Source organism: Aythya fuligula, chromosome 1 (genome assembly GCF_009819795.1).
Source record: "Aythya fuligula isolate bAytFul2 chromosome 1, bAytFul2.pri, whole genome shotgun sequence".
Lineage (NCBI taxonomy): Eukaryota > Metazoa > Chordata > Aves > Anseriformes > Anatidae > Aythya > Aythya fuligula.
In genome coordinates this window covers 104,426,983-104,438,323 of record NC_045559.1, presented here as the reverse complement: position 1 = coordinate 104,438,323, position 11,341 = coordinate 104,426,983, and the positions used below count along the sequence as shown (strand labels likewise).

Below are 11,341 nucleotides of genomic sequence, written 5' to 3'. Positions count from 1 at the left end.
CCATTCTTTTATAATAATCATGAAGGAATATGAGTATATTGACATGTAACTGCACATTATTTCCTCCTTTTCTTTCTGAATTCTTCATTCAGAGTCCTGAGAGACAAAATGATGGAGCCAGTCATGATCCTGCACCTCACTGTTTGGCAGGCAGGAAGTAAGTGAATTTCTTATCTTGCTGGATTGTTTTTTAGCTACCAGTGCTAAAAAAAAAAAAAAAATCCTTAGTCTTATTTTCCTTTCAACACTAATAGTCTAAAATGGGGGATGGGGGGGAAGGCAGAAATGCCCTTAAATGCCCTTAAAATAGCTGAAGAAGCCAATCTGTCTCTTGGGGAGATCAAACATTATTCCTAACCGCTAAAGGAGGCAACACTAGTAACTCAGTTATAAAAGAAAGCTCCACTACAGCTCTATTGCTTGAGGTGTTGTATTTTAAGATGTAATGTAAATCAAAGGACTTGATAGTTTGTGACTTCAAAATCCCAAGTCTATTTATTTATTTTGCATTAGCAACAGATTTTTCCTTGATTTCTGGCTTAAATCCAGTTAAAATAATTATATATAACTACTTACCTAAACCTTCTCTTTCTGCTCAATTGATTATGGTATTATTCATTTTCTCTCCTGAAGTGTTGAAATACTTGTGTACACTATTAAAATGTTTCTTGCCTTCTCCCTGAGATAGCTGCATTTCAACGATGAGTGATGTAATTCCTTCAATATAATAGTTCATAATTGGTTTGTTAAGTTTAGTATGCACTCTGGGATTTTTTTTCAGGAAGGGCTACAAACAAGTAACCATCATTCTTACTCTCTAGTATGTCATCTCTGGACCTTTCATAGTACATTTAGAAATTCCACAGCTGTGATTAAACATTACCATGCCATGGTGTATTGAAGCAATGTCATGATGTAAGGGCAAGAATTTTCATCAGTCAGTAGGGAAGTAAGGAAGCAAACAAAGATTCAATCATCTACTCACTACAGAAATACAAAAGAAAGAGCAGTATGTAAAAAAAAAAAAAAAAAAAAAAAAAAAAAAAAAAAAAAAAACTGACTCATGTAACAGTATCTGTGGAGAAGATTAATCGGAGTATAAACTCCAGCGTGTGGCCTTTGGTATGGCCAGGGAACTCAGTAATGCAATTAGAAAGGCAAATGAACGTAATCTGAGGGGGATAAAAATAATAATTGTCCAAAGACTGGGGAATGTATATGTGCAGGAATATGATTCAGACCTAACTGGTTAAATAATTGTCTCAAGAAAGATATTATTAATATGCAGTGTCAAAAAGTAAGGGGGGGGGGGTGAGATTGATCAGTAAAAACTATGCCTTAGAAGCTAGGAAATACTGTCTACAATAAGAATTGTTGAAATCAATTTGAAATAATCTTAATGAAGGTATTAAAACAGAGCAAAAAGTTTTGCACACATTTTCAAAAAGACAAGAAATAAAGAAGCAGTGTACCACTAAGCTGGGATAGAGATTAAAAACAAGAGGACAGGTGATGATTTTGGCCATGATGGCAACAGCAGTATATCTTGCTACATTACTACAGTGTCTGTCTCCATTTCTAAGCAAGAAAAATTAAATACAATGAATCTACTCAGACTCCCATTCAACTTCTGATGTGGTGTTATGTGGAAAAGTATATACTAAGCTGGAGATGATAGCATTGGCAGAGGAAACATGAACAAGGAACTGAAAACAGATGAGCTACTCATACATCATACTGAAAAGGGGCAGTATCAAGTTAAAAGGAAGTCGCTAAAGGTGGCTTCCTGAAAGATCAGTCTTGGGGCTGAATTTACTTTAGTGTTTTTATCACTATCCTTGCCACCACTCTGATAAGGGCATGAAGTCAGGAGACAACACGCACAGGAGCAAGACAACCAGAACACAAGCAACAGACATGCAGAGCAGACTAGGAAAAATAATAAAATGCTACAGAATTCTTTATAGTCAACTTTATATCTGGAAAACATTGAGGAAAAGCCTAAGGAAAAACAGATGAGCACAAAATGGTAAGAAACCACTTTTCTGAGGAGAATGCAAACATGATCCTGTGGTGTTCTGGGACAGATAAAGAAACCAGTTCATTTTGCAAAACACCACTAAGTCATTACTGGGAATGTTTTGTAGAAGTCACGTTCAGGGTGAAGTCACGTTCACGATTCAGACTTGAATCCACAGGCAGAAAGACAAAAAACATGGTAAGAGAAATGAAGAGAATGTTTTATAACAGGAAACTTTTAAGAGCACGTCTTACATAGTGAAGCAAAACAAAGGCTGATGAGAGCCTTTTTTCATCTACTAATCCATCAAACAAAAACTGTGAAAGGACCTGTTTAAGCTGACACAGTTGCTAGAAGAATGAGTGAGTATAAAGCCTATCACCACCACATTAAGGCTGAGAATTACAAGGTTTCTAATCATCATGGCACTGAAGTGTTGTAACAGCCTTTCACTAGGAATGCTGACAGTAAGAAACCTGTCTACTTCTACGAAGACATTTGCTCAGTTTACAGAAGAGGTTGTATGATGTAGTTGCCTGCTGGACTCCATAGGTAAAGCGGTTTCTTACAGACTACTCTTAGCTGCTCTCTCATTGCAGCTTCTGCTGGCACCACTGCCTCAAGTGCACAGAAAAAAAAAAAAAAAAAAAAAAAAAAAAGAGTATTCACAGGTCCGGCACAGGTCTACATCTTTTCCAGGACACAGAGGGCCAGACGCAGCCACAAAATGTTTGAAAAGTTTATGATGGAGGTCTCTGAGGGCTGACAGGCAGCTGGGAAGTTATGGGTCTCTGAGGGCTGACAGGCAGCTGGGAAGTTATGGGTTGGAAGTTATGGGTTAAACCTTGCTGTGTGAGAGAACCGGCACTGAATTCCAAATGGGACAGGGCCATATAGCTCAGTTAGGGTAAACAAATGGTTATGATTCCTGTCAAGAACAATTTTTCATCTCCATAAAGCTTAGTTTAATAACATGGCATGGGCACCATTGAAAATGGGACTATTAACTTTCCAACAATTTCCCCAAATTGAAATAGAATCTGTTTTGGCAAAAACAGTACAGTTGTCTACCAAGAAAAACACTTTAGGTAGTTATATAAGCAATAAAAATAAATGTTTTATAAAATTCACCCAGAAGGACTTATAAGTATTAAAACAAACAATAATAATTAACCAGTTTTCATGAGCTATGAAACAGCCAAAACCAACAATTCATACAGCTGAAGATGGTGAAGTCATTCCTTCTACTGCACTCCAAAGCCTGACCACCTGTAGAGATTTAAAAAGATATATATCCAAAGAATTAATTTCCCTAATAAGGACAGAATGCAAAATTCTGCTGCTTACCATGATTTCATTTTGCCAAAGTAATGGAATTTTATGTAAACTTAATCTGTTTTATAACTAGTTATTCTTCTGGAGCAGAAGCAAATCATTGGGAAGACGGATGAAACGAAGGAGCATCTGCTGATTTTCCTTTTGCATTAAAAACCCCAAAACCATCTCCAGTCAGGCTCCTGCTCATTACTGCTCCCTGAAGCAACCTGTCTTTCCCTGCTAATGAAGAGAATTTAGGAAGAAGAAACAGGTTAATGTTAATCTCTGTTATCATGTTCTATTTTTGACACAAATGTGATAATTTTACCAGGCATCAGTCAAGGACTTTGCACTGAAAGGACGCTATTAGTATCTTCTCACAGGCTAGAATCTCATTTAGCCTATCTGCAGACACCATGTTGAAAGAAGGAATAATTTACCAGAATGAATTTGGGACAGAGCATGACTGGGAGATAAACTAGGAGGCAACAACAGTTACTTGTGTTGGCAAAATGAAGGTTGGGATGGGTTATGACAATATTTCATAAATATATTTGGGGGGAATAAATTAAGTGAAGAGAACATTTCAAGTTAAAAGGTAATACAAGATCAGGTCCAGGAATAAATTTACTCTGAAAACATGCTTGAACTTTTGAATTCTTAGACCTGGCTTTCTGTGCTCAGCAGTGGTGCAAGCAACCTAAACTCTTTTAAGATGAAGGCTGATGATTTCATTTCTGTGCTAGGACAACAACGATCCTTGAATTATAAACTCAACGCTGGATCTCTGGTTATGGATTTCTGGCTGATTGCGCTGATTCACCCCCACGGAGGGGACACAGAGCAGAGACGCTAAGTACCAGGTGACCACACTGCTGTGTGTGTCAGCCTGGAGAAAAGGAGGCTCAGGGGCGACCTTATCGCTCTCTACAGGTACCTTAAAGGAGGCTGTAGCGAGGGGGGGGGTTGGTTTGTTCTCCCATGTGCCTGGTGACAGGACGAGGGGGAATGGGCTTAAGTTGCACCAGGGGAGTTTTAGGTTGGATGTTAGGAAGAACTTCTTTACCGAAAAGGTTGTTAGACATTGGATCAGGCTGCCCAGGGAAGTGGTGAAGTCACCATCCCTGGAAGTCTTCAAAAGACGTTTAGATGTAGAGCTTAGGGATATGGTTTAGTGGGGACTGCTAGTGTTAGGTCAGAGGTTGGACTCGATGATCTTGAGGTCTCTTCCAACCTAGAAATTCTGTGATTCTGTGTACGGCTAATGTATTAATTATGACTCCCCATAAGTTCCGTTGGCTGCCTGGGGAAGCACTGACTCAGGGTAACGAGCAGGGTGCTGGTTTTATTTGTGGGTGCTGAAGGCGAGCCACAGAACGCTGTAACGCCACGGAGCTGCCCCGCACGCCGGGCTGTCAGCCATGAAGCAGCCCAACGGGCACTGCTTCTCCCCCCCCCCCCCCGAGGCCACGTGACCACCGCGGCCGTTGAGGCGTTCCCAACGGCCACCAGCCCCGCGCTAGGGGCGGGGCGAAGCCGCCGCCGCCATCCCATTGGCTCCGGACGGCTCCCCGCCCCCTCTCCCACATCCGCTTCCTCAGGGCGGTCCGGGAGGGAAGAGGAGGGGAGGGGGGTCCGCGCATGCGCGCCGATGGCGGTGCCGGCGGTGCCCGCGGTGCCCACGCCGCGGTACGAGCACGTGTGGCGGTTCGGGGAGGTGTACGCGCCGGCCGAGGACACCTTCCTGCTGCTCGACGCGCTGGAGAGCGACGCGGCGCGACTGCGGGACGCCGGGTAGCCGCGGCGTGGCGGGAAGCGCGGGGGGGGGGGAACAGCCAATGGGAGGGCAGGGGGCGTGGCCTGGTGGAAGGGGGCGGGGCTTGATGTTCAGTCATGATTGGGGGGGGGGCGCTGGCACCGGCTGCCCGGAGGGGTGAATCTGCTCTGGGTGCCGTAGGAATGCAGCCTGGGCTGTGGATGTGGTGTAGTTCGTGGAAATTGTAGTATTAGGCACAGGAAAACTGGCACGTTTCCCAAATCACAGAATCACAGAATTTTCTAGGTTGGAAGAGACCTCAAGGTCATCGAGTCCAACCTCTGACCTAACGCTAACAGTCCCCACTAAACCATTTCCCTAAGCTCTACATCTAAACGTCTTTTGAAGACCTCCAGGGATGGTGACTCCACCACTTCCCTGGGCAGCCTGTTCCAATGTCTAACAACCCTTTCGGTAAAGAACTTCTTCTTAAATTGCCCTGTGATAAACAGGAATCAGTTATATAGGCACATGTAGAGCTGGCAGTTGCTGTGAAGCAGACCACACAAGGTGGGCTTTTAGGGCCCAGCAAGTATTGCATGTTTGGGAGAAGGGCACCTTGGCAGCAGGTTTATATGGTACAAAAAAAAACACTCACCCAGAATTTTCTGTCTTTAGAATTGCCATCTGCCTTGAGATAGGGTCAGGATCCGGTGTGGTTTCAACGTTTCTAGCTTCCATTATTGGATCCGGCGCACTCTACTTGTAAGTACAGCAACGCTTACTGAAGCTGTTGCATGCAATAACAAAGAATATTTTGTCCTCAAAATACATATTTTTCCATTGCACAGTCAAAAGCTATATTTCAAGAAATGTGAGCTCAGTTCTACAGATACAGAAAATCAAAGTGAAGGGAGTCTAAACTATTTTCCTCAGGTTCTGTAACAAGTAAACAGTGATGTGGTTAAATTCAGTTTTTCCATTTCTTAGACAAATTACTGAGCTTACACTTGTGTTTACCGTGTTGAATCCTAAATCTTAGCCAATGAGTAATCTTACTGAGTTCTGATGACATACTAGTTACCTGATTGTTGGCAGTAACTAAATTTTATTAGCAACTGTATGCATACGTACTTACACAGAGCTGGCATTGAAAAGGTAAACATCCTGTTAAATGTTTGTTTTCACATACTTCAGGTTTCAGAAAGTCATTACAGAATTTCCAGGGCAGTGTTGAGTGGTGTAACTGCTGATACATTGTATTTTCCTGTCTGTTTTTAGCTATTACTTGCAAAGTAAAGGGTACTCACCAATATTGTGTTAGCATATAGTTTGCAGTGTTAAACTTCCAGGTTGAGTAGCTGTTAACTTCCATTTTCTAATATTTTTATTTAAGATGTACAGATATCAATCCGATGGCAGCTTACTGTACACTGGAGACAGCTCTGCTCAACAATGTTCACCTTCAGCCAGTCGTTACTGACTTGGTAAGACAGATGTTTCAGTAATGCCTTCTTCATAATTTCCATTTTACTTTTTAGACACACTGAAAAGTAACCATAAAGTCCAAAAGAACAAATATTCTCTTGATAAGTACAGATGAAAAAAATGATGAAAGGCCAAAGTGCAAGAATAAAATAATACCTTTATGTCTGCAATACGTGTCTCTCGCTCTTCTACATTTCATGTAACATTGTCTTAAGACTGTTTGAATTGTTCTGCTTCTCTCACACTTAGAAAGTTCCTGAGTCAGGCTGAAGTGTTTGGAACCAAACCAAAGTTGACAGTGCATTGCACTCAAGAAGTAAACAAAATAGCCAAGGATCTACATGTACTTTTAACTAATCCAGTATTACCGGGCTCATGTAGCACAGACAGATGGACAAATAGCTTGTTTTCTAGAGTGGTGATGTAGTTGTATTACAGAAGATTGGCTTCAAATTCAGTTTATTCTCTTATATAAAACTAACTGTTCAGAATTTAAAAAAATATATATTAAATACTTTCTGGTTACTCCTAGGTCATTTGTAGGTCTGAATTTCCATTATTACCTCATGAATGCTGAAGTTTTGTAACTTAATGCAACACACTGTATTGTTTTGTTGTTATTGTTTAGGTTGGTCTGTGTTGCAGTTTAAATTAATAGAAGAATATGCAAGACTATGTAACTTTTTTTTTTTAATGGAAATGTTTCCTTTGTTTTTGTTATTATTAATTTCATCTGTAGGTCAATGGATTGTCACCGAGATTAAATGGGAAGGTTGATCTACTGCTCTTTAATCCACCATATGTGGTAACACCCTCTGAAGAGGTAGGAAAAAATAGATTTTAAATCCACAATAAAAATAATTCTGCTGTCAGAGAAGATGGCAAATCAAATAAGCTGTGGTACAAAAACTCAGCTTGTAGTTGTTCAGTGACCTTTTCTTAATTTGCAGTGTAGGTTTGTTGTTTGTTTCAAAATAGTAAATGGTTTTGTGGAACCATTCAATAACTGTACAAGTTGTAACAACTGTTTTAGTGAAAATGATTTATCAGAACTGATAGTAAGACTACGTGGGAATAAAGATTGCTGGAGGTAGTTTCTCCATCAAGACTTGTTAGACATGCATTTTCCCTTGGAAACCTTCTATAAAAATATCTTAGCATTTTTGTTTTTCTTCTGCTTCCTCAGATTCTGTGTTTGTGAGTCTGATTCTGATACTCAAAGGGTTCAATGGCCATCTTTCACTTGGCAAATGAGATCATACAAGATTACAAGAAAATACACGTAAAGCATGTGACAAAACACGTCTCTTCCAACTAAGCGTTATAAATAGAACTTGAAACAAAAGCAATGCATTCATCTTGCGTGGAGTAGTTCTGAAGGAATTTTGCTTCATAAACCAATCTGCTGAATCAAAGTTGTCAGAGTTCTAATGGCAGATTCCTGAGCACAGAGATCATGATGATGTTTCTCTTCTAAGTACCACTGACACTAGTATTATTCTGTATTGAGTAAGATGGCCTTTGCTTTCATTCTTCCTAGGTGAAAAGCCATGGAATAGAGGCATCCTGGGCTGGTGGCAAAAGGGGCAGAGAAGTAATGGACAGAGTTTTTCCACTAGCGGCAGACTTGCTTTCACCAGGAGGATTATTCTACTTGGTCACAATTAAAGAAAATAATCCAGGTAATTGCTCTCCTTTGACCCTTTTGTGCCAAACTAGATTTAACACTATTCATCAAGTTGTTGATCACAACAATGTTCTGGAGGTTATCAGACCTCAGTCAACATGAGCAAAGAAGTACCCAATGTAATTTTAATTTAATGCGGCAATAGCATATTACCTAAGATTGAAAGTTTCAAAGTCCGAAATCTTCTAACTAGGTAATGGAGCCTGGCCAACCCTTTCTTACAAAAGAGAACAGTGTTGTAAACTTATAGGTAAAAAAAGCCTTCAGCTGGAAATGAGATGTCATTTATTTCTGACCTGCGTAGAAAAGGAATTCGGAATTGCTCCTCTGATCTAATGCTTAATGGGCTGTATATTATGAGGTGGCTTCAAGGACAATGATTATTCTTTCACTGTTTTGATTGATTAGGCAGCTTTTGGGAGAAGGTGCTATGAATTTCATTTTTTCCTGCAAATTAGCTTCATAATTGAACTTTTCATTGTGATAATACCAAAATATGGAACTGCAGTTAGTATAAACTTTGTTTCTTCTGGATGGAAGACTACTTTGCATAAAAAATACTGTCTGAAAGAGTAAAATGATAAATTATAATCTTTGCAGCCTATGTTTTGCAGACATTTTAGCATTGCCTTTTATAGCTGATTTCTGCATTATTATAACACTGTGCTTTCAACTACAGATGAAATTCTGGAAACAATGAAGAAGCACGGCTTAGAAGGCACACGAGCACTTTCCAGACAAGCAGGACAAGAGATGCTTACTATCCTCAAATTTAGGAAACCTGGATAACTGTTCTTACTACGTATACAAGGCATACAGGAAGTTGAATACAGACCACTGAAGCTGTCAAATCATTTCTCACACTCTTAAGGTGTATCCTGACTTCCTGATTACCGCAGTGAAACTGATCATGACTCTGTATTTCTTTCTATTCTAGAGGTCAACCAGCTTTTATATGCTGTCAGAGTTACAGTTGTCCTCTGGATCTCCACAGGACAGTTGCAGGTGAACTGTGAAATACCCTACCCCATCACATTTTGCACTTCACCACTTTTTCCCTCTGTAAATAAGAATTTGTATATTTGTCTTTGTTGCTTATTAAAATAAAGTACTTGATGTAATGCTTCCTGTTTTAATAGTTAACTCTATACCTGTGCTGGGTTTAAATATTTGGTGCTACTCGTTTTGATGTCGCCTGAAGCACTTTCCTTTTGCAAGTCTAAAGCACAGTTACTGAGTTTGTTTCTGTAGTAGAGAAACCACATACTTCTGAACTGAAAGATGCAGTAAGTGCATCTCTAGAGCTGAAAAAAAGTAGGCTACTGCTCTCCTGATGTACAGGTTGCTTGTTCTCCCTTCTATGCCACTTTACAACGAGGGTCTGTACCACTGTAGAGATGTGGAGTTCTCATCTGTGAAAAGGTATTGAGGAAAAAAAAACATATGAGATGCTATTAAGAAGGCTAGTTCCTGGATACCTGAAAACAATAAATATTATGTGGAGAAGTAAAATGAGTCCTCTCTGAAAATCATTATACAAAATAGGAATCTAGTTCCTGAACGCCAGATCCTTACAAAAAGCTTTCCTCTGCAGCTTCCCCCCCCTGAAGTGCCCACAAAGTGTTCAGCATTACCCCAGGGGCATTATGGTGTGAGGCGGGCACAGTCCCAGGAGGAAGACACTGCTCACATGCAACACAAAGCTAGAGCTAGAGCCACTGTAGGCACACAGCGCTGCTAACACCGTCTTGGAGAATGCTTTCAAAGAAACTGTTTGTTAACGTTTTGTGGCAACAGAAATTTAAACAATCAGCTCTCTCTTTTCATGGGAACTAGTCACAAGTTTTTGTGTAGAGTGCTGGGGCATTGGAAAGACTATTCCACTTAAGACTTCAGAACTAAACATATGACTCTCTACTTGCCCAGCCTGCACAAACATTAAAAGTTTTTCCATGTTTGGAACTGACCACCCAAAAAACTCATGGGGGAGATTTTAAAAAAAAAAAAAAAAAGTTATAGACAGGCAGAACAACATGCAAGAAATATAGTGCAGGGCCTCTTAGAAGAAACACTTGACTGCAAGAATAGCTGGATCATCTGAGGATTTGAGATACCATACTGCAAAGTAATGCAAAAAGCTGCTTTTGACTGATACAGGTCACACGTTGATGCTTTTCTGGCATAAAGATTATTCCTTACACTAGCCTGAAGTATATAGAAAAAGTATTGGATAGCAGAAGATATGCACTGGTTATTGTTTCACATCCTAAGGTCACCATTTTCCAACTCAGAAGATTAGTGCCAAACACTGCAATTCAGCATTTCAAGCAGAGCTAGTACATCCCTTTCAGTAACATTGACAGTATGTTTTTATATAAATGCGTATGAACGTGAATATGTGTACACAGGAGGAGGGTTTAGAAAGCAGTTTCAGTCATATAAATGCTGTTGCTTGATATTTGTTATAAACCAGATTCCCTACTACTTGAAACTAAGTTTAACAAAGTGAGTTTTATTGACCAAAGTGAGGCCAGACTCAAGTCTTTGATTCTTATTTCAGAATATCTTGTCCAAGGACTGCCAAAGGTGAGAAAGAGATGTAACCTTGTGGACATCTGTATATGAAATGTTTCCATAGTCTATTTTTCCAGTGAAGAATTTAAGCAGTTTGTGTTCTTGCAACTTACCAACTTGTCAATTATAAAAAGTTACATTTCAGTTCAGCAGCCCCCTAACTCTATCACATTTTATAGTCGACAGTAGACCCTTTGCTAAGCAACACTTCTCGTTTTGTTCAGTTCTCCCTTACTATAAGGAAAGGATTTTGCTTTTACGAATAATTGTGGTTTTGGTGTTATATCTATACTGCTGCTCATCCTTAAGACAATTCTAGAAGGATAACAAGTTAGGGTGCTGTACAAAGGTCACAACATCAAAGGACAATTTTAAGATGTAATCAAAAAACAAAAAAGTCAAAAGACAATTTTAAGATGTAGTTTGATATGTACTATTAATTTCTGGAATTCTGTCAGAGGAAGAGAAAGCAATCCAGGGACTACAAAGACAGACAAAA

At 39.8% G+C, this 11,341-nt stretch overlaps 1 protein-coding gene across 1 annotated transcript; it reads left to right on the top strand.

Annotated features, from left to right (window-relative positions):
• The first annotated feature begins 4,967 nt into the window (after window positions 1-4,967).
• N6AMT1 (N-6 adenine-specific DNA methyltransferase 1) lies at window positions 4,968-9,384 on the top strand. Its single transcript, XM_032207833.1, has 6 exons — window positions 4,968-5,131; window positions 5,772-5,858; window positions 6,490-6,580; window positions 7,321-7,404; window positions 8,122-8,263; window positions 8,948-9,384. The coding sequence occupies exons 1-6, from the start codon at window positions 4,989-4,991 to the stop codon at window positions 9,055-9,057; spliced, it is 657 nt and encodes a 218-aa protein (XP_032063724.1). The 5' UTR covers window positions 4,968-4,988; the 3' UTR covers window positions 9,058-9,384.
• Window positions 9,385-11,341: the final 1,957 nt, after the last annotated feature.